The 23,832-nt window shown below is 43.7% G+C and overlaps 1 protein-coding gene across 2 annotated transcripts in view; it reads left to right on the top strand.

The window, feature by feature from the left end:
- The first annotated feature begins 7,482 nt into the window (after positions 1-7,482).
- Positions 7,483-23,832, top strand: part of akt1 (v-akt murine thymoma viral oncogene homolog 1) — a 34,201-nt gene continuing 17,851 nt past the window's right edge. The window contains exons 1-2 of one of the 2 annotated variants that reach the window (XM_083907714.1): positions 7,483-7,665; positions 11,848-12,037. In XM_083907714.1, coding sequence (XP_083763840.1) covers positions 11,992-12,037 — 46 coding nt within the window. In that variant the 5' untranslated portion in view covers positions 7,483-7,665; positions 11,848-11,991. The remainder of the gene's footprint in view (positions 7,666-11,847; positions 12,038-23,832) is intronic. The other variant, XM_083907715.1, reaches the window with a different exon arrangement.

Here is a 23,832-nt window from a genome sequence, read left to right as displayed (position 1 = left end):
GATGAATAAACACTTGTTTTCTTATTTAAATGTATGTTGTTTTTTTGAACAATATGTTTATTGACATGTTTCTCAAAACACATGTGTACAGTGTACAATTCCAGACTCCTAAAAGTGAACAAATATTCCAGACTCCACTGAGACATGTGGTATAAACAAAACTTCAGACACACAATTTAAGGGAAAAATTAAATAAATAATACAAAATACAGAAGAAAAATAAATAAATAATAATTGAAAAAAAAAATTAAACAAAACAAAATAAACATCTCAGGTAGTAATACTCGTATGTTACAAAATAGTGCAACAATTTGTTGCCTATTCAATTTTTAAATGTATGTTTACATACATGACAGATAGGAGAACTTTGTTTCCTAAGTTACAGGGTATCTGGATTACATTTCAGGCTCAAATCCACCTTTTAAAATCTGATTACGCTCAAAAATGTAACCATTATGGATGAGAAAAACCCACTTATTTTCTTATTTAAATTTATATTTGCATACGAGAAGGATAAATTAGCCATGTTTCATAAGTTAAAGGGCGCCTGGGTGACATTTCAGGCTCAAATCCAGCGTTTAAAACGTGAATACTCTCAAAAATGTAGCATCTATGGATGAAAAAACACTTGTTTTCTTATTTTAATGTACATTTGCATACATGACAGATAGGAGAATGATAAATAAGCCATGTTTCATAAGTTACAGGGCATCTGGGTGACATTTCAGGCTCAAATCCGGCTTTTAAAATCCGATTCCTCTCAAAAATGTCAAACAAAAGTTAGTTTAAATATGTGCTACACTGTTCAAATTTCAATTTTAACACGCAAAAGCAGGTGTTCGTGCACAAGTTTTTGTATTTTTTTCCACTTTTAATTATTTATGCAGTACTTTAACATGCAGTAATAAGATATGTTATTATCACACTTTAACTATTTAGGCTCAAATCCAGCGTTTAAAACCTGATTACCATCAAAAATATAGCATCTATCGATGAAAAAGAACACTTGTTTTCTTATTTAAATGTACATATGCATACATGACAGATAGCAGAATGATAAATTAGCCATGTTTCATAAGTTACAGGGCATCTGGGTAACATTTCAGGGCTGCTCTTCCACTAATTCCATCCATTTAATCCAATCCAATCCAACTTTATTGATAAAGCAGCTGAAACAAAGTGCTGTACATCAGAGATAAATAAATAAAACCAAATAAAACATACAAATGTGTAACCTATAACCTAATAAAACAATAAAAAATACTGTAGAAAATATAAAAACATAAAAGAAATACACACACTTGTCTCCTCTTTATGTGTGAGGACATTTGCATACTTTTTTTTTTATGAATCCAGCCCTCGACAGGTTGGTGATTTCACTTTCCCCCCAATGTACAGTGCATTCTTTTGTTGTCAAATAATTGCACTAATTGCACAAATAATTGCACTAACTCGCTTTTTTAACCCTCAAAATGGCCCGAAAAGTTATGTTGTTTTGAACCTACATTTGTCCTCAAACAGAGACACGTACACACACACACACACACACACAGAGTCCTGAGAGCTTGTTCTTTAATTGTTAAAAGCTAGAGATGGTGGCACAGTGCAGAGAAACAGGGACGGGGTTTGCAGCTGCTCATATCTCCCCCCCCCCTCACCACCACCACCACACACACACACACACTCACACACGCGTTTCCCTCCCCTTGTCCCTCCTTGTGCTCCCCCCACAAACTGCCTCGGTCACCTTTGCCCTGTGTTCCAGCTGTCGTGTGTTTTTGAAAGGGCCATTTGCAGCTCCTCCTCGCAGCCTTCTGACACAGAGGGGAATGAGCAATGTGACGGGAGGCGGCAGCAGCCACTGGTCAGAAGAGGCCACTGGCTAAATTCTTATCCACTTACTGCTTTATTCCATTTTTAGTCTGGCTGTTACTCTTAGAGAGGGGAGACGGATATCTGCACTCGATGTCGTGTCCAGATGATCATGAGTAAGACACAGTGTCATCCTGTTTACATTAAAAAAAGAAATTGGTCTAAAATCCTTATTTAGAAATGCTTTTACTACTTACGTTTCTCCGGTTTCTGAAAGCGGAGAAGTTGCACATCACAAAGTCAACTTGTGGTTATTACGGTAATTACGGTCACCATAGAGGAAAGAGTTGGGAACGCCTGTACATAGTTTAAATTTTTTTGGCCTGTTTTTGCAGTCAAACAAAAGTTATTTAAAATATGTGCTACACCGTTCAAATTCAAATTTCAAATTTAACACACAAAATTGGGTGTTTGTGTACAACTTTTTGTTTTCTCGGATGGTTTTGAGTATAGAGGATGGCACTGATAAAGGACTAATTTAGTTAATTTATGATTTAAAGGACTGCTTCAACCAAAAAACGTCAGTTTTCAAAGTAATTTCCAGAGATAAATGTGTTATTCGATCATCAGAGGGAGTTGGGATTGCAAAAAAATGAATAAAATTGACAAAAAGTCAATAAAAACTGGTCAAATTTAATCTGACTCTGGAATAAAATGTGAATTAAACAAACGCAGCAGCATCGAGTGGGGGGGGGGAAATTAGTGAAACCGCCCTTTAATGCACCTGCCTGCACCTGTGCTGGTGTTATACACACAAACACTACCTCAGTCAGGTCTGATAGTATTGCTTGACAGTTTCTACTCACACACACACCAAACAAAAACACTGAATGCGTTTACATGCACACTAAAACCACACTTTGTCTGGTTATTCAAGAGCTCATGTGAACGGAATAAACTGATATTCATTATCGGTTTAAAGCCGTTATCGGTTTTTGAAAAAACCTGTTTAACACACCTAGGTTTCTGTCAATAATCTGATTTCTTAGAGTATACACCTTAAACGTTTTATTCCAGTTACCCGATCATTGCCAGTCATCGTTCGCACTCACTGACAAAAGAAAAACACATAATAAACAATACATGTGTTTATTATAGTGTCTCAAAACAATAAATCAAGTGGGGAAAAAATTTGTGAAACTGCCCTTTAATGCCCCCGCCCTGCTGTTATATATATACACACAAACACTACCTCAGTCAGGTCTGATAGTATTGCTTCAAAGAGGCATAATAACAACACTGATAACAGAAAAACACCTAATAATCAATGCGTGCGTTTAATATAAAGTGTCTAAAATAGTGGTGGGCACGTTAATGTTAACGCATGATGCCGTTTCCAAAAAGACATGCGTGACGTCATGTTTACGTGACTCCCGGTTGTTAAAATGAGTCTCTAAAGTAACGCTAAACTTTAAAAACAGAGGCACACATACGCAGTACACAGGTACGCTGGTTATTTGTAGCGCTGCTCTTTTCCTTTTGTAAAAACAGACCGCTACAGTTCGACTGTAGACGCGCTTACCGGCGCTAAAGGAGCTAACACAGCTAATGGAGCTAACTGCTAAACGGTGCCTGGACTCCGGTGTCACGGCACGTAAACATGACGGCACGGAAACGGCATCGTGCGTTAACCTAGTGCCCACCTCTAGTCTAAAAACAACAAATCAAGTGGGTAAAAAATTTGTGAAAATGCCCTTTAATGCCCCTGCCTGCACCTGTGCTGCTGTTATATACACACAAACACTACCTCAGTCAGGTCTGATAGTATTGCTTCACAGAGGCAGGATACATGCCTAATAATCAATACATGCGTTTGTTATAAAGTGTCTAAAAACACTCACACACACATGCAGCAGCAGCAGCAGCAGCGGTGTGGATAAGAATAGGACCGGTGGCCCTGTGTCTCACTGGCCCTGGCAAACGTAGGCAGCCCAGCAGAGGAGGGGGTGTGTGTTCACAGGGGCAAAGACAAAGCAGTGGTTGTGCCTGGGGGACTGTGGCCTCAGAGAGAGGCTCTACGCGGCGAAGGTTCTCACACGCAGAAAAAGATAGAGAATGAGAGTGGGAGAGTGGGGGGAGCGGGGAGAAAGAGAGAAACACTTCCTGGAGGTTCATTCTTCCTCTCTACAATCATCAATGGCATTCTCCCCCTGACCCACTCCTCTCTCAGACAAACAAAAGACCCCGCATTCCAGTGTAGCCTGACCGGCCAACCAGCCAGCCAGCCATCCAACCACAGTCCAACCACATCACTCTCTCCCTCTGCACCGGACCAAAGTCTCATTGTGGGGATGGGCTGCTGCAGTGTCGACATTTCTAACTTCTAACGCATCCTGATGCAAGAAGAGCATTACATTCAAATGTAGATCAAAGCAGATGAACGAAATACGTGTGTTTTTATCCTTTCAGAGTTTTGCGCAATCTTTGCACAACCAAATTTTAGACCTTTATACGAGACGATCTATAGCAGCTGATGCTCACGATCAAGTGAGTTATAGCGTTGGGGACGCACTAGTTTAAAGTACCGGACACATGCAAGAAAAGCACTCGGAGAGCGCAGGCCTCCGCCAAGGCAGCTCAGCCCCCTGCACCCCCTACGGATCACTTGTTCCTGGTCCCTTACGGACATTTCCTGAAAATTTCATCCAAATCCGTCCGTGACAGACAAACAAACTCTGGCTAAAACATATACCTCAATAACAAGGGTACACTCTTAGAAATAAGGGTTCCAAAAGGGTTCTTCTACAAGGGCTGAGGTTTTACCTGGAACCATGTGCTTCTGAAAAACCCTTTCCCCCGAAGTAAGGGTTTTTCAAGGGTTCTTGGTAACACTAATGGTTCCAGTAAGAACCATTTTGATCCAGAGAACCCTTTAAAACCCCTTTGAATAAAGGATCTTAAAATGGTTCTTCATTAAAAGGTTCTACCTGGAGCCAAAAAGGGTTCTCCTATGAGGACAAGCTGAAGAACCTTATATGGTTCTACTGAGCACTTTTATTTCTAAGAGTGTAACTAGAAAAGCACTCGGAGAGCGCAGACCTCCGCTAAGGCAGCACAAGCCCCCCCACCCCCTACGGATCACGCCCAAAATTAAATCGCTCGTTCCTGGTTCCATTGCGGACATTTCCTGAAAATGACATGCAAATCCGTCCGTGACTTTTGCCGAGTTATGTTGCTATCAGACAGACAGACAGACAAACTCTGGCGAAAACATATACATCCTTGGCGGAGGTCAATAACAGTGGTTACTAGAAAAGCACTCGGAGAGCGCAGACCTCCGCCAAGTTCAGCTCAGCCCCTCTACTCCGTACGGATCACTTGTTCCTGATCCAAATAAAACATATTGGCGGAGGTCAACAATGGTATTACAATTCAGGAATATTTCTCTGTAGCAGTGCAGACACTTTTTGTGCATCCGACAAGTAAAACCATTCTATATATATATATATATACAGTAGACAGATACTTGGATTCTTTCGCCGTGCAACAGAACACATAATTCATCCTGGAAAATAGTGGGACAGGACGAGCCCACATTGCGGTGCAGTTGCTGGGCGATGATGTAGTCCTGCGTGGCCAGACCCCCCCCCCCCCCCCCTCCCTATTATGGGACGCCCTCACTCCGCTCTGTTTGTAGGAGAGGAACAGCTCGGGCATGACTGATGCATGGTAGCATGGACATTACAGTGTGAGTGACAAAGAGGGGGAAATGACAACAATTACACATTGACCCAGTGATCTGAGCTCTTGGTTTGATAAAGAGATCCCACATGTGACTGAAGTGGCCCCGTCTGTACTTGTCCTAAACTGGTTTAACTAAACCTGCCTCCCTGGCAACAAGTCTTTGTGGTCGGAGACGACTGTTTATCTAAACACAGCCTGGGTCCTAATCTGATGTCGTCTGATATAATATAACGTTTAATAATGCTTTTTTTTTTACATTTCTCTTGTTAATTAAGCAGGATAAAATAACTCCTGACATTAGAAAACTTTGTGTGCTGCTGATGTCAAAGGTCCATTTAATTAACTTCACCGACTGATTTAAATCTGTCCTCTGATGCCAAAAAAAACCGGGGACACAGTTACAAAAGTATATTTGGGAAGATTTAGCGTGCATTAGAAAGAAGCAGATCTAAAGTTTATATCTGTTTTTATTGGAAATGTAAGTGGGGAAACACACGGAGAGTAAGTCAAGTCAGTCATTTAAGAAAAGCAGCCTTTTATTTTGACATATCTGCGCTCTTTCTATAAATTAGTTTATATTGCCTGCATATAGAGTCTATATATAGGGTGTATATGTGTCCACTCAGAATTTTGTACAGCCCTTTATACTTTTTCTTTGACATTAAATTGCACTTTTATCTGTTTAATCTGTCACAATTCAAGTCAATAGTCCTGGTTTCCTTGGTGGTTATTTGTCATTTGCTTCTATAATAACTTGATCATGAAAAGCTGCAGCCATACTAGTGCCAGAATAACAACATAACAATCGCCAAATGTCAACAGTAACTAAAAAAAAGTTGCATTATTTTATTTCATATGATTGTGATTACATTCACTTTTTTTTTTTCCACTTATGTGACTCATATAAAAAAATATACACGTCCAATACATGGATATATGATCATATCAGAGTCCACACAACGTTGTGCCTATACACATATATGTATGTATGTGAGTGTTGCACCAGCAGAAGTCAAACAACGACCGGAGGAGAGGAGCGATAGCAGTCGGTGTCGAAATCCAAGATTATAAATACAAATACAAAATGTCACATGTAAAAAGAAGAAGCTATATCAGTGTGCACGTTCATGCCTTTTCAGAGGAGAAACGGTCATGTTATTATTTACTTTCAACTTTTTCGTGACATATTCTGGGCTTAATGTGTCTGGCCAGTTTTATTTTTCATCCACCTGATGCATTTTCACTTATGGCTTGTAAAAAGGGTACCTAAGAGGCCTTATAAAGTAAACATTTTCATATAATAACCACTGTTATTTGGCTGAGGGGTCCATTTCAGATATCAGGGGTGAATAAAATAAACTGATTGAGGGGCCCTATAAAGACATAGCACAGTGTTATTTGGCTTCGAGGCACCATTAAAATATCAGGATAGTAGCCCCCATTGAGCTCTTGGGGCCCCTGTGCCTGGGCCCATTCAGTAATCCACCCCTGCTAATGATGGGGGGGGGGAAAATGCAGTTTTGGTGCCATTGAATGAGTACATCTTATATTATTATTATTCATTATTTTGAAAGAAACAGAATATTCTTTGTTTTCTTCTAACTGAATCCAGTTGTAATAGAATGTAGGTAATGTGTGAACACAGGGTTCAACGAGGCCATGGGTTGTGTGTGTGTGTGTGTGTGTGTGTGTGTGTGTGTGTGTGTGTGTGTGTGTGTGTGTGTGTGTGTGTGTGTGTGTGTGTGTGTGTGTGTGTGTGTGTGTGTGTGTGTGTGTGTGTGTGTGTGTTTTTAATGTGACTACAGCTAGAGTGACACACACACACATACACACACATACACGTTAACAGGGTAGGCACTAGGACCCGGGAGAGCAGGCTGCCACAGAGGCATTGCAGACTGCGCGTTTGGGAGGTGTAGTGGAAGAAAGGCAAGAGAAACGGAGTAAATGAGAGCACTTTTGTCCAGATTGTTGAAGGACTTATCAACTTAATATACGGCCGAAACTGCTCCTTGTAATGAGACGGACACATTGTTGAATTCCTGCCCAGGTAAAAATGTCCGCGTTTCCTTCGCATGGTTAACTACAAGAGGTCGACAGCTAGACTGGGTAGGTCCCCCATTGTACTTACATGGGATGCGGTTATTCTCACCCAAGCTGCCCTGCTAGGCCCCATATCCTTTTTTTTTTCTTTTATAGCTAAATGCAAACCTAAAAAACGAGCTGCTTTGCGCACTCTTCCTCGCGGGGGGGAAGTTTTTCTGTGTAGTCACTTTGGCTTCTAAAAAATGTCCTGTAATGAATTACAACGCGCTGCTGTAGTGTTTTTCTTCCCTCTTCCTTCAAACAACAGCACGTCTCTCACTCTCCTTTTCTCTCCCTCCCTCCTTCTCTCTGTGTGTAGATGTTAACCATTCATTTTTTTGTTGTTGTTGACAATGACCACTTTTGAGACACAGCCCCCTCAGGCTGAAACATATCTTCTAGCCCCCGTTCGCTTTACACGACGAGAAAGTTGTTGTTGTGTGTTTTTTTTTTTGACGTGTACTTTCGTGGTTCGGGAGGTGAAATGAAAACAAATGAGCTCAGAGAGGGAGTCGTTCATTCATTGTTGTGACCTACCCACTGCGTTTGTTTACTTGTTCGAGTCGGAAATACGTTAGCAAGAATACTGGTTTTACGCTAAGCTAGCTTGTTGTTGCTGCTGTGCATTCACGCGCGCGCACACACACATACTGTATTTGTTGTTGTTGCTCTACAAATGGAGGTCACAGCATAGTAGCTTCTTCTTTTCCCCTCTCCTGTAATCAACGTGGCTTTGCTGTGTTTTTTTGCGTCCAAGCTTTTCACTGTCCCCACTGTTCCCATCCCAGTTGCTGCATGTGTGTTCACTAAATCACATTAACTACAGTGGTTCTTCAAAAGTGGCTTCATTTTTCCTAGAAATCCTCCCGTCTGTGACGTCAAAGTGTAACTCATGTGGTGGGAGTCCGGATGGAAAAAAGTTTGTCAGCTGGTCATCTCATCCAGTCCTCATGGATGTGCAAGGATTTCAGTGTATTCGCCCCGCTGTCTTGGGATGAACTCCAACAAGGGGTGAAGCCATGTTATTGTTTGACTGCCTCCATCTCCCTGAAGTTACTGTACATGGAGAGAGAACTTTGTCCCCAGGCATGTTGTACCGGTTCCACTTTTAGTGTCAAAGTGATTGTATTGGTCATGAGACTACATCTGTCCTCTGTGACGCAAAAAAACGATGTAGTGATGCAGTCGGTGACTGCTCGGCTGTCCCCGCTCTATTTAATAAAAATACCACTCTCACCTCCTACCCAATCCCCTTGAAGCTCCAATTGTGCCACCAGTTGCATGCAGAATCTGAAGAATGTTTGAAATTTGTACGCAGGCTTACGGTGGCTACCCCCCCCCCTCTCCGTCTGCCAGCCTGTGCCACAGTAGTTGAGATATATATTGTCCTCAAAATACACTTCTGATGACGATGTCAACATCACATCACGGTCCTGCTGCTGAAGGCTTTCATTCATCTGAAGCTGCTCAACGTTTAATAGCCGTCTGATGTCATTATAGGCAGTGAAGTCATTGTTTTTAAGGACAAAACAAGTCTTTGTGATGCATCTTTCAACCTGGTTCCCGGCATGACGACAAAATGCATTTACACAAGGGTTCATATTCTGGCTGTGCTTCATGCCGCCACAGGATTTAAAAGCCGAGCGCTTTCTTTCTTGTCTTTCAAGGTTACAATAGCTGCGGTCTTGTGTTCTCGTAGCCGGCCGCTGATGTTTTTTCATAGAACGTGAAAGAGGAACTTGGCGCTGTGTGTGCGTGCGCGTAGTCGTTTGCACAGAAGTACTGGTTCCGTCGTTTCATTAACGCACAAACTTAAAAGTCACTGGTTTCAAGTAACGGGTGAAAGCGTGTTGTTCTGTTTTCTCGTATTTTTTTATATTTCAGTGTCATGTTCCAGCTTTGTAGCCACAACCCAGTTGCTGACTGAGTTGTTTACCTACACGACAGCACAAAATAGAGCAAAAGCACTTCTTGTATCTATTGATCTGTGATGAAGGAAGTGCGGGGATGTTGACCTGATTTTCTGCTTCCTGCCATAAACGCAATGGGACTGTCTTCTCTGGGCCGGTGACAGGCTCGGTGTGTGGCGTCTTTGCTGCATGACACTGATTTGCATTGAATGGGGTGGCCCCTGGAGCTGGAGCCAGAAAGATGAATGATTGAAAGCTGCACTGACAGCAGCAGGGCAGGCAGGCGGTGGCCCAGAGGCCCGAGGACCATGTGACCCGCTGTCAGGGTACTGGGTTCATTCAGTGGCTGCTGGCTGCAGCGCTGGCAGCGGCCCAGCTTTTTCCACACAGGCCGCAGTTGCAACAGGTCGCTCCCATTAAAAACAGCAGCGCTCTGTTGTGGCTCCAGAGCTGGTCTTGTGCATGTGTTGCTTTTTTGGCTGTGGTGTGTGCGCTTAGGTTTTTTGTTTGTGTGATGTATCCGTATATAAAGTGTGCGTGCCTGTGTCGCAGAGTACACGCCGAGATGCCAAACGGATCCAAACGGTTTGTGTGATCCCCGACTTTGAATTGCGCTCTGTGTTGGTTTTTCTTTTTTTTTATTTCCAAGATCCTTCCAACAGAGACTGTGTGACACAAGCACCGCAACCCCAGTGCAATAAACAAAAACACTGAGCAAAAATAAACTCCCTTTTGCTCACTGTTGGCAGTGAGCAGAGAGCGATTCATATTCACAGACCGTTGTGCTAAAGCCTGGAGCCGCGCTGATATGACTCGTAGTCTGTCAATAACAGTCACATGCACTTCCTGTCCCCTTCAGTACGCTGGATGGGGTCACTCAGACAGAGCTCTCTTTTGATGACTTAACTCTGACGGCGCAGCAGCAGCAGCAGGCAAATTGATTTCAGTCAATGGTCAGCGATTGCCTGGTGCAGTATGTGACATATTTATTCTTTTGCTTCTTGTCCTGTAAATAAGTACAGAATTAATGGAAAGGTTGTGTTTTGGTGAGGACAGCCTGCAGGTTTGTGCTGCTGTTGCCTCAGTCCAGTTTTATCTTGTGTCCGAAAGATGAGTTTGAACAGTCTCTGATTTGATCTTTCCGAGGACACTTTCACACATCGACTCTATGAATGTGTGAGCAGTTGTTTTCGTGTGCGTTTTAGAAGATGTGCCAAAGTTGTACTTCTGGGCAAACATTGCTCTACCACTTCCACTTTGGGTCAGGTGTGAACACACAAACAGCCACACACACATTTGCAAATGCTAGCGCATAAAGAAGGGGGAAGAGGACGCGTAAACAAGAGCCTTTTCTTCGCAACAGTTTTATTTTTGGGCACACAAATCTCACATTAAGCCTAATTTGGTTTCCGCTGTGCTTTTCATCCTATCATGTGCTTGTCATCAGCAGAATGAAGTTTCCCCACACTGTCATTGAAATGCCAGTGAATATTTCCTCAGGTGATAAATAAACACTTTTGTTGGCGGTTGTACACACCATAGAAATCATTAAATAGACAGGTTTAGGGGCAAATAAAAGACAAATTATTTCAGAAATGAAGTCCATGTCTTTACTACACTTAGTCCCAGAAGCGTGGGACCAAACATGGTCTTAAAAGTAGACATATATGCATACTAGTTATCAGTGTGTGCTGGTTTACATACTTGCTAAACCTAAAACCTGCAGGATACTGATCCCTTCACCCTCCTCAGAAAATCATTTACCAAGCACAGACATCACATTCATCAAACCTTTTTCCCAATCTCTCAGATTTCAAACTATCTTGCCACCTACTTACAGGATAAAAACACAGCCAAAAGGATTCAAATATCAATTTAAATTGGATCCAAAACAAATCTTAGGCCAAACCAAAAGCAGTGCAACTGCAAATAAGTTCAAACCCATCATTTAGGTATTGTGTTATAGAATGATTTTCTAACTCACTGCTGTTCCCATCATGAGTCTATCAGGAATGTTTGTGACGTGTGTGAACAGCATGGAATTTCCCAAATACTTTATTATAAATGCTAAAAAAAACATTGCTGTGCACAGGTTATTTCAACATTGCGTGAGTGCGTGTTCTAGTGCACTGTGTTTTTTAGCATATACTCTACTAACCGGGCCATAAAGCACAGGGATCCTCTCTTATTCCACCGCCTCTTCCTCTACTATGTTGACCTGAGGGTTAATATTCAGACAAGTGGAAAGAAAATCGCCACAATGCGAGGCTAATTTTTACTCCTCTTCATCTAATAGGTAACCACCATTGAGAAGGCAGCTGCAAAGCCCCAGGACCTCGTCTCCAGGCTCCTGCACAGGGCTGCTGCGTGAAGGACACTTGGGAAACGAAGCTGCGTCGCCTCCAGTGGGAAACCTGGATCCTCAACCCTGCCCACCAACATGACCAATGTGGTGATCGTCAAGGAGGGATGGCTGCATAAAAGAGGTACAGAGACGTGCTAGCTGCACCATTTTAGCTTGTGTCTGTTGTCTTGAGTTGCACTTTTGCTTTGATTGAACCCACAGTGAAATACTGTAAGCCGTAGAGCTGCATGAAATATCTATCTCTCTCAAGAGCAAGATTTTTGGCCCAGTGAATTGCAGCAGAATTTCATCATAATGGATGTTTTGTCACATATTTTTTAATTCTGGTGTCTTGTGCAGCCCTAGTGCGCACGTCATTTAATGTATGTATGTGCTGTAGTTGATGTACTGATTACAAATCAAGATATAACACAATTATTATCGCCTCATGCTCTTAAAAACAACACAATCTGCTAGCGAAGCCAGTCGTCACTCAAATGCAATATGGAAAGTTGTTGTTGTTTTTTTTAAATCAAGTTTTAGCAATCATTGCCCGCCCATGCTTGCACTCACACGCGACAACATTATTTATGATTACACGTACAATTACTTACGAAGGGTTGATAACTTGCCCACCTCCTCTGCAGCTAACAGCTAAGCTAGCAAGTGAGTCGGCAGATTTGTTCCTCATGTTCTCATATGCGGTGAAGAACTTGAAATGCGTTGTTTTTTTTCGCTCGTGAGCGCTGACTGAAAGATGTTATTATGTTTATATTTCAAAATCTCGAAACCTGCACGCGATGTTTTTAAACGGGCAAACCTGTACTTGGTTATCGTACGTGCGTGGCAGTTTTTCTACTGTTAAATCAAATATTTAACAATTCCACATGACCTTCGTTGCTGAGGAATTTGGATTAGTGGGCATTTATTATCCACATGTGCATTAGCGAAGGGGTTCTTCAGTAAACTAAATGCCACAGACATGCCTGAGCCTAGCAACGTACAGTATGTCGTCGCCGATAGATCACCGGTTAGTCTTATTCAAACAGGCATAGATCTAATGTAAGGAGCCATCCAGCTTCCAGAGTCCCCAGTGGGCCCCATTTAGCTGCTCTGTCAGTGCAGTGTGGTGTGGCGTGGCTCTGTGTCGGGCGTGAGTCCTGTTGTTTGGACGAAGAGGCATTCCTCACATACCTGCTGGCTTTGAGCAGCTTTATGTGTTCATACTAACTCTGCCTTCAAACTGCGGCTGTCTCACGGAGCCCACTCCACCACCACCACCACCACCACCACCACCACCAACACCATCGGGGGGTAAAATAGGATAAGGAATTTCTCCGAAACCACCAAAGGCACCCAGGCTGAATGCCAGAGAACTAGGCTTTTACTGGAAGAGTCGGGGGGGATAAGGTGATGGGAGAAGGTCACCAGGAGAGTTCCTGGGACTTGAAGGGGGGAACAGAGTACTGCTGTTGTGTGTTAGCCATCAACCCCCCCTCCTCCTCCTCAAGGTCTGGGCTAAGAGTATAACAGACGGCTGTGTTAGAGAATGATCGGCCTGGTTCGGCTCAGTCGGTTCTATGCAGACACGCCCCGGTCATTCCACTGAGTGTATGGATAAAATTTTAGTTTCCATTTGTGACTTCATCATCAAACGTTCTTTTGTAGACTAGTAATGTAAAAATCACAAGCTTCCAATAATCATATTTTGGTAGTTGGCTTTTAATGTTCGGCCGTGATTGGCGCCAGCTCCCTGCACGACCTTCCTGTGGAGGATAGAGTAGTAGAGTGAGTGAGTGAGTGGTGAATGAGTGAATTTTTAAAGTTTCTATATCGAAAGCATCTACATGTACATCTATTACAACGGAGTATTAGGGCCAAACTGAGAAGAAAACAATATTGACTCTAGTAAGAAATCTCGTAATACTACGACTTTATTCTCATAATACAACTTTTTTCTCGTTATGTTACGACTTAATTCTCATATTCCGACTTTATTCTCACAATATTACGACTTTTTCATAGGATTACGACTTTATTTTCATAATATTACAACTTTTTTTCTCGTTATATTACGACTTTATACTCATAATATTACAACTTTTTTCCCGTTATGTTATGACTATTCTCATAATATTACAACTTTATTCTCATAGTATTATGACTTTATTCTCATGTATTCCGACTTTATTCTGGTTATATTCCGACTTCATTCTCATAGTATCACAACTTAATTCTCATAATATTATGACTTAATTCTCATACTATTACGACTTTATTCTCATAGTATTACGACTTTATTCTTATAATATTACGACTTTATTCTCATAGTGTTATGACTTTATTCTCATTGTATCACGACTTTATTCTCGTAATATTACAACTTCATTCTCATACTATTACAACTGTCTCATTATATTACGACTTTATTCTCATAATATTACAACTTCATTCTCATAGTATTACGACTTTACAGTACACTCCTCCTTGTAATAACTTAATGTTTTAAAGGTGACCTGTGGTGATGTGTGGTTATGCACAAATGATAATGATATCATTATATTGATGCTTGTTCTAAATATCTCTGCCACAAAGATAGCACGTTTGCTTTTTTTTCCCCCCACACCTTCGGACAGGAACTGACAGTTGCGATGGAAAACCTGTGTAAAATGTAACTGTAACAGTAGTCAAAGAGTGACTGATTGAAAAACAATAGGGATGTGTGGTGGAACACACACACACACCCACACACACAGCAGTGATACCCTTCTAGTTGTGACACACACACACACTTAACAAACAACCCTTCAGGAATAGTGAGTTGGCATGCTGTTGCAGCTCAGCAGCTGTGCCCTGTGAAATGTCACCCATAGCCTCTGTGTTATGATTGGAGGACGTCCGCCTGCCTCCTTGACAGGAAGACTTTTAGTGTCGCGTCACTGTCACGCAGTCTTTGCCCCAGAGTCAGTGCACAGAAGGTGAACCTGCAGTCGCCTCGTGTCTGCGTCCATCACCTCAGCCCGGGCAGCCCCCACTCAAGTGCTATCATCCCGTGTTGCACCTTCTGAGTGGAGTTGTGTATAATGTGTGTGTGTGTGTGTGTGTGTGTGTGTGTGTGTGTGTGTGTGTGTGTGTGTGTGTGTGTGGTGGCAGCAGCGGCGCCACCCAAGTGACTCACAGCACCATGTGGGCGTAATAATAAACGGCTTATACCGCTTCCAAGTGTGTTCAGCGTGCTCATTACTCCCATGTGTGCACTCAAAACACTAATTTAACGTTTTAAAAAGAACAGCCCTCCGTATTTCCGTGGACGTCGTCTCGCGTTTAAACCATGACTTGACAAAAGTGGGCGCAGTTGTCTCATCCTCTAGCGATGCCCGCTTAATGGTTTCTTCATGGTTAGAGCTACAGTCGACAGAGTCTGCAGTTTCAGCTGAACTCGCGCTCATTTGTGTGATTCCTGTTGGATTAATAAAGTTCAGAGCGCGTAAGTAAACTCGGCAGAGACTTCAGAAAGAAACCAGAGCAAGCATTGTTGTTTCCCCCACCCCCAGTAGAGCTAATCTGTCATGAGAGCTGCAGATTCTTGGCCTCTGTGTGCTCCGTACGTTTGCTCCAGACAGACTACACTCGGTGAAATGATCTCATTGTGAAGGACACACCTTGATATTTTCCTCCTTAAGCCTTGTGCGCTGCAGTAATGTGTCTGGCGTGTGGACGCTGTCTGGGATGTGTTGTTGTGACTGTTATCTCGGTTATCTGCTCTGTGGAAGGACAGTTTTTGGAATGCAAGACAAAGCAGCTAACGAGGATGGGAGTTTGTGTTCTTGCATGGGTGTCTTTGTGAGGACCATAAGTGAGGACAGTTTATCTGGTCCACACCTTTAAAGGACTGTTTATGGCTTGAGACCTTGTGTTAGGGGTAGTTTAGTTTCAATCGATTAATCGTTTGGTCCATAAAGTTGTTTGATCAGTGTTTGTCAAACCTGGAAGTGACGATGATCTCGAATGTCTTGTTTTGTCCACAAACCAAAATGATTCTGTTTTTAATGATTTCTTTGTTATATGGAGCAAAGAAAATATTCACATTTAAGAAGCTAAAACAATCGCAATTCTTGCTGTAATCATGAAACTTCATTTAGTCATCGATTAATAATCGATCAGCTCTGAATGTGTGAGTGTATTGAAGAATAGTGTGAAGAATATTTATTCAGAACTCACAGCCCTGTCACAACCAGTCGTTATGTATCCCCAAATGATACTTCCCTTTCAGGTCCTTCTCAGTGCCCCCACACACTTGAAATGTGCCTACGGCCTCTAGTGGCCGTCGAGACCGAGCGGCGTGTCATTTTCTTTTTTTTCCTTTTTTTTTTGCAAGTGTGTTTTTCCAAAGTTTTCCATCAAAGCCAGAGCAGCATCATCATCGTCAGACATCAAAGAGGCAGATTGTGGGTTCCCTAGTTTCCAGGGAAGCGCCGCAGCCAAGAACCCAGTGAAGCTCGACAGAACAGCACTCTCTTGTCCTCCCCTTTTTCCCTGGCCCTTGTTTGTTTGACTCATTTGCGGCCCGACAAGTATAAAGAGCCAGCCCCCTCGTTAGGCTAACGAAGGCCACAACAACTGTTGGATTTGGGTAGCACGCTCAGCTGGCTCTGACTCATGTGAGAGAGGGAGGGAGGTCGTGGAGAACACAGCAAAATAGATAGTAGGGGGGGGGGGGATAAAGGGGCAGCCAGAGAGACACAGAAGTTGAGCAGCGGCTTTGTGATGTTCCCAGAACATTGCAGCTCAGTGACCCACTTCGCCTCCGCGGAGGAGATGGATGCTGTGTGCGACGTGCAACGCAGACCCTCTCGTGTGGTTTGCTTTGCCTCTTCGCTGGTCATGCAACTGAAGGACACCCATGTGCTGCTCCTCCAAGCGAGACCTTGTTGGTGGTCCAGGAAAGTGCATGATACACAGAGGGGGAGGGAGGGGGGGGACCTGTATGGTTTCTGTGGAACACCAGACACAGGAGTCAGGGTAGATGAAACATTTTTTTCATCGTTTGAATATCTGTGCCTTGTGCATCTGGTAAACAGGCCTCCCAACATCTCCGCCAGCGGTTTCCACGTTCGTATTAGATCTCGCTCTAAAGTAACATGGTGTTTTGTGCTTCTTTAAAGAAGCCGACCCACCTGATTAGAAGCGTCTCGTGATGCGGACGCCGGCTCAGGACTTTGACTCGATGCCAGCGCTGCTGCTGCTGCTGCTGCTGCTGGGCTCGCCTAGGCTCCTGCACGTCCGCCTCATTATGGCAGTCATGGGCCACACACTGCTGCACAACACAAAGACACACTCACATGGACCGGAGCAATAGCTCATCCCAGTCGCTGATATATTCCATTGCAGTGTCGAGCGTTTCGCAAACAAGTCTCGAGTGCACATAAAATAAGTAAATCCACTCACATGAATACCAAAAAAAACCAACAAGTATGTTGCAGTAATTGGAAACAAACTTATCCAAAAATGTTGTTTTATATATTTCTTCATAAGTCTTCATAGACAATTCTCTAGACACAGTAAAACTTGACAATGCCTCGAGGCAGTTATTCTGGGCTAACAAGACCAGGCTCCGATCTAAGAAAGAGGAGAGAGAGCCACGACTGGCTCTGGACTGGACCATGCCTCAAAATAAAGTGCAAGATTCCCTTTTAAAAAGAAAAAAAAGATGCACCAAACAAACTCTGATGAATGGCTTACATACATTGGGCAGCGTTCAACATTCTTTGACCTTTCTCTTTTTAAACGGCTTGTTGTAAAAGTTAAAGAAATCTTTTCTACGACACATTTTCTTTCTTCTGTTCTGTTCGGTACTGTGCTGCTGCAGTCTTGAAATTGTCTTTTTATCCATCTATCCTAATCGAATCTAACATATGGCCAACTGTTCAAGTCGCAATAATACATAATATAATATGAAGCTACACTGAGCTGAAGATTCAGCTGTAATTTTCACATTATAGTATTGAAAGATTTGGATTTATTTAGCGATTCTCATCTTAAAAACAATATTTAATGTTCTTTTATGTGGATATGCAACATGCGTTAAGTTTTCTACAATATTACTGTAGTCTTGTACACTACCATTCAAAAGTTTGGGGTCACCTATACACTTTTTTGTTGTGTTTTCCATTAAAAGTCACACTTTTATTCATCAACAGAGTTGCAAAATGAAGAGAAAATATAGTCAAGACATTGACAAGATGAGAAATAATGATTTTTATTCAAAATAATAATGTTGCGGAACCAGCAAAACTGTTTTCAGCTGTGCTAACATCATTGCTCAAGGGTTTTCTAATCATCCAATAGCCTTCTAACGCCATTAGCAAACACAATGTACCATTAGAACACTGGAAATGGGCCTCTATGTACATATTCCATTAAAAACCAGACGTTTGTAGCTAGAATAGTCGTTTACCACATAAACAATGTATAGTGTGTATTTCTGATTCATTTAATGTTATATTAATTGAAAAAAAGTGCTTTTCCTTCAAAAATAAGGACATTTCTAAGTGACCCCAAACTTTTGAACGGTAGTGTATGTAATATTAATTCTGTATACAGTCATGAAAATCTATAGAAAACAAATAGGTGAAAATTAATGACTGATAAAAGAGACTTTTGTAGGGAAAGAATAAACTGTCTTATGTAGTTTGGTGATTACTAGTAATTTAGTAGTTGGGCTGAGATGAACAGATGCATGCACTGACTTTTTGCACATAAGTTTACACCAGATAATCCCAAATTGTTAAAACAGCAGTGGAAGTCGCGGTGCCTGACAGACGGGGGAGTGGGTTCCCTGTCGGCAGCGTCCAGTGGCAGAGGGTGTCACACCGGGAAGCCGGCGCTCTGGCTGGGCGTCTGGCCGTCAGCGCAGACCCCCTGCTCTGGGTAATGGGAAGCAGTGTTCCTGCTAAATGTGCTGGAGAGAAGTAAATTACTGGGGTGCAGCTGTCGATACCAGGCAGGCTGGCTGGCTTGCAGTGTGGCGGGGACCAGGAGGCTGAGGGAGGTGGCACCTTCACCGCTCCCCTCCTCTCAGAGCAAACCCCGCTGTGTGCTTACTTTGCTGTGCAGAGTCCGCCTGTTCGCCACAACTGTGGTGCGCGCTCGGCAACGTCTTCGCTTTTGTTGTTTCCTCGTCATCTTCATCTCTTGTTTTTCGCCTCCCCACCATTGTTCCTCTCCTCCTTGTCACTTCACCAGCTCACCCTTTTACGCGATCCTCCCTCACTTCCAAGCGCACACTTTGGCACCCACCGCTCCTGTTGCTAGGATAATGACCCTGCTGACAACCCAGACCCATGGCGGAAGCGGCAATGGACCAGCGAAAAGCTCCCAGTCTCCGACATCAATCACATCACTGGCACCTCTTGCCAGTTTCGGGGAGGGGGGGGGGAGATGAAGGGGATGCTCAGCTGTCCGCAGACTGAGAGCCGACTGTATCCTCAGATATGCGAATCATCCTCCTCATCTCTGCTACTCAACATTTTTATTCACAGTCCCCGTAGAAAGTTGCTCCTGATAACAGCTGGAGGTCAACTCGCTCTAGTAATGAAGTAAATAAATAGGATCACTGGATAGGATGTTGTAGGATGTTGGATCTGACACTGGTTGCTGAGAGTTTATTGGCACTAATGTGCTCTCAATAATGTGTGTTTATTTGTTTGCCACGCAGTAACCCAGTTTACTAATCCATGGACTGCTTGTTTGCCCGGGGAGAAGGGGCAAATCTCAGCCCTACTGTGGCAGGGGGGAACTTCCCACAGTGTCTCTATGGTAATCAGCAGGTGTCACTCACCCACAGAGAAGAAGTGAGGGCTTTCTTATGAGCGTGAGAAAGAGGGGCAGCCTCCGTCGTGCCCCCCATCCCCCTTGCTTCTTTTTTTTTTTTTCCTGTTGGGGCAGCGGCAAGAACTACGGTGACAGAGAGGAAAAGAGGGATAAGGGCAAGATACAGAGAGGGCCACATTGGAGGCCCTTCCATGCGACCTGTTGATGCTGCTGCCAAAGCCCCGGCGAAGTCTCCCCCACCATCCAGCTGCATGGTCGAGAGGGGCCAACAAAAAAAAGGAGGAGGGATTAGGAAGACATAAAGAGAAGAGGAGGGAAAAAAAATAAAGGAGCCCGAAAGTCCTGGACAGTTTCGGATGGCATGCGAGTCTGATGCCGCCTTATATGGTCACAGCCAGATGGGGCGAATGGTTGCCCGGATGGCACAGAAAAGCCCGGCCTCGGAGAAGAGGATGAGCGTGAGTGAGGCGGAGTTTGTGGTTGCCGGGGGGATCAGCGGTGACCCCCCCTCCCCCCCCCCCGCATCAGGGAGCCCCCCCCCCCCCCACTCCTCTGGAAGCGGGTGGACTTGCGGCTCATTGAGATGCAGGGCACAGGGTGGCAGGCCACAGCTGCAGCCTACAGGCAGAGCGCGGCAGAAAAGGGCCGATGAGACGGCAGGGGCGGCTGAGGAAAAATCAACAAAAGGCGCAAACCCCCCCTTTTCCCCTCCTCCTCCTCCTCCCTCGCTTTGGAGTTCAGATTCCCTAATCCTCAACCTCCGTCTGCCCCCCCCCCCCCCCCCCCTTCTCATCCGATTCTCACCACTCAAACACACATGCACAGTTCATGCAGTTGCCACTGGCTCCCTTCCTCTCATCCCCAAGCTATGAATGGCCAGACGGGGACAAAACCCAACAGCAGCCTCCACAGGAAGTCCAGCCACTGGGTGTGAGCTCTGAGAGCCACGTTTTGTCTGACCCTCGCACTGTGTGTTTGTGTTTAGGGTGTCTCTCTGTGTACGGGGGTTGAGGTGTCTGTTTCAAACATTATTGTTGTGAAAATGCTATTAAAAAAGATGGAGGGGGGGGGGGGGTGGGGGCAGAGGTGGACGCAAGGCAACAGAGCTGTTATTTGTCGGGGATGCTGCGGCCTCCTCTTTTGGGGGCCGCCGCGTGATGAATGCCGGATGATATGTGATATTAAAAGCCAACAAACCACAGCAGCTGGGACCTCAACATTCCTGTTGTCGTCACACGGAGACGGACAGAACAGGATGCTCCTCTGAAAAGGCAGCCACTAACCTCTGTCATTCTCCATCTTCTGTCTCTCTCTCCCCCTAACGTCCAAAGCATTTTCCCCTTGTACTTGGTGACACCTTAATGAGCCTCCCTTTGCCAGCTGTCGGTGTTAACATCTTAAACCGAGTTGCATATGAGCTCAAGCAGGGACTTGTCTTTTTATGAATGAAGTGTGTCCACCTCCGCCCTGCTCGACGGTGACATGCCCCCTTGCAGCTTGGTAGTATTGAGTGTTTTACCACACGCAGTTTGCAGTTACATAATCTGGGTGTGTTAGTCTGACATTGTGAATTAGATAAAGTAGATATTTTAGTCTGACTTAATTTAATAATCATTATTTTTTTCAAATGTCTGAAGAAGGCTGGACAATAAAAATGTAGGTATCTATCTATCCATCTATCGATCGAGAACGATGCCTATCTTCCTATCGTCCGTTCATTATATCTTTATATTGTCTGTTCGTTCTATCGTCCGTTCTACTGTTCATGCGTTCTATCTTTGTATCGCCCGTTCTTTCTATCGTTTGTTCCTTCTATCGTTCGTTCAATCTTTCTCCCGTTCGTTCGTTCCATCGTCTGTTCGTTCTGTTGTTCATTCCTTCTATTGTTCGTGCGTTCTATCTTTCTATCGTCCTTTCGTTCCATTGTTCGTTCTATCTTTCTATCGTTCATTTGTTCTATCTTTCTATTGTTAATTGGTTCCTAACGCCTGTTCATTCTATCGTTCATTCTATTGTTCGTTCAATCTTTCTACCATTCGTTCGTTCCGTCGTCCGCTCTGTTGTTCATTTGTTCTATCTTTCTATTGTTCGTTCGTTCTATCGCCTGTTCGTTGTATTGTCCGTTCTATTGTTCGTTCGTTCTATCTATCGTTTGTGCGTTCTATCTTTCTATCGTCCATTCGTTCCATTGTTTGTTCGTTCTGCCGTTCGTTCTATCTTTCTATCGTTTGTTTGTTCTGTCATCCGTTCTATTGTTCGTTCTAAGTATAATTTCAGTCAGACTAACGTCTATTTTAAAAGTCCGGTTTTAGTCTGACTTAATTTAATAATTATCTATCGTTTGTGCATAACAGATACATAATTGTGTTGAAACCTGATACTTTCACTCAGGAGCAAACATCATTTATCGTGATTCAAATATCAATATTGCCCGAGTTGGAAACGTTGTAATGTGGGAAAGTTTTGGACTGCAGCCCAACCTTTACTTTACTATGTTTGTAAAGAGGATGTGTGGTTTCCATTTCACATTGCTTCATCGCTGAAGGCTTACCTGAAATTTGGTCATTATTCGTCCCTCTCGCTCTCTCTCTTGCTCTCTCTCAAACACATACATGAGTAAATAAGATGATTGCTCTGCCGGTGACAGCTGTGGTCGAACCTGTTCTCTCGCCGCCGCGCTTCTTTGTGTGTAAGTGTTTAGGGTATAGAGGGCGTGTCTACGCTCGAGCTGTCCACACACGGGGCCGTGCAGCAGTTGGCAAATAAAGATGAATTCTGTTGTGTTTGGCAGCGGTTCTGCGTTCATTATTTTCCACTTTGCCCAGTGCGCATCCCAGACCTCAGCAGCTGCTTGTCATGTAAAGACACTCTATCAGGCCCTGACAGATCCTCACACACACACACGCACAGCACGCATGGCTCATACACACACACTCGCAGTCCTACATATGTGGGTAACATATGTAGTGATCTGTCTCACTAGCACTCCACTCAGCACAACTCTTTGCACAGTGTGTCGCTTTCTTCTTCGCCGTCCTCTCTCGTCTGGCGTCAAAGTCGGTCTTCCTGCTCGGCTGTGCTTCGGCCTTGTTTGGTTTGAGTCACACGTGTGGTGTCGCACTTTACATTTATTAAAAGGAGCTTGGATTCAGGGACGCGGCACGAAGCAGAACGCGAGGGAGAGAGTGCATCTCCGTCGTCGTCTGCTGACACTTGAAGCGCGGTTTTCTATCTTATCTTATCTAGGCCTGTGGTCAGTCTGTCTTTTAGCGAGTTTCCTGTTTTGGAGAACATGTTGACATCAAAAGGATTAGGTTTGCTGGAACACTGTGATGATGAACTGACTTAAAAGCAGAAGGCTCTCTCCTGTGTTGTTATGTGGCCCATTGTCCTTTGTCAGCAGTCTGTGCCGTGTTTCTCGGTGTACACAGGATGCATTCGGGTAGTAGAAAAAAAAAGCCTGCCTTTGTATAACCACTGTAATATTATGCACAGGTCTTCGTTTTATGTGCGAGAACTGCAGAATGTGACGACGTCTGTTTGACTTAAATAGAAAATAGAATAGTAGAAAAGGGGGAAATTGGTATAAATGGGAAGCAGACAAGGGTCAGCTTTGTTGCTTACTCTCTGTAGCGTAGACGGTTAGTGGGAGGTTGCACTGCAGGACACACACACACACAGACAAACACAGACAACCGGATATAGCCGCTTCCACTCTCGCCACGTGACCCGTTTTGTGGTCACAGACGAGGAAGTCGCAGAGTCCTCCTGTCTAAAAGGAGCACGCACTAATTAAGAATGTACATCGCAGATGTTGGGTAACATCTGTGCGAGGCTTTTAATTGCAAAGACGTGTCTCAGTTCAATAAAGCCACATAAACAATGTGTCCTTTTCTTTCCACGAAGTTTGGAAAGTAAGCTTTTTTTTTTTTTTTACAGTTTGTCACAGATACAATATCATAACTCTCTTTTTTATGTGTCCCTATCTCACAACACAGCCTCCTTTATCAACTGTTACATTATTTATGAGAACGTCGGAGCTGACCGCATCATCTGCATGACCGGATTTACTAGTACGTCGCAACCACGTGCTGCTGCGTCACA

Source organism: Microchirus variegatus (assembly GCF_963457635.1).
Source record: "Microchirus variegatus genome assembly, chromosome: 21".
NCBI lineage: Eukaryota > Metazoa > Chordata > Actinopteri > Pleuronectiformes > Soleidae > Microchirus > Microchirus variegatus.
The sequence above is the reverse complement of the archived record's forward strand: the minus strand, read 5'-3'. Positions and strand labels throughout refer to the sequence as shown.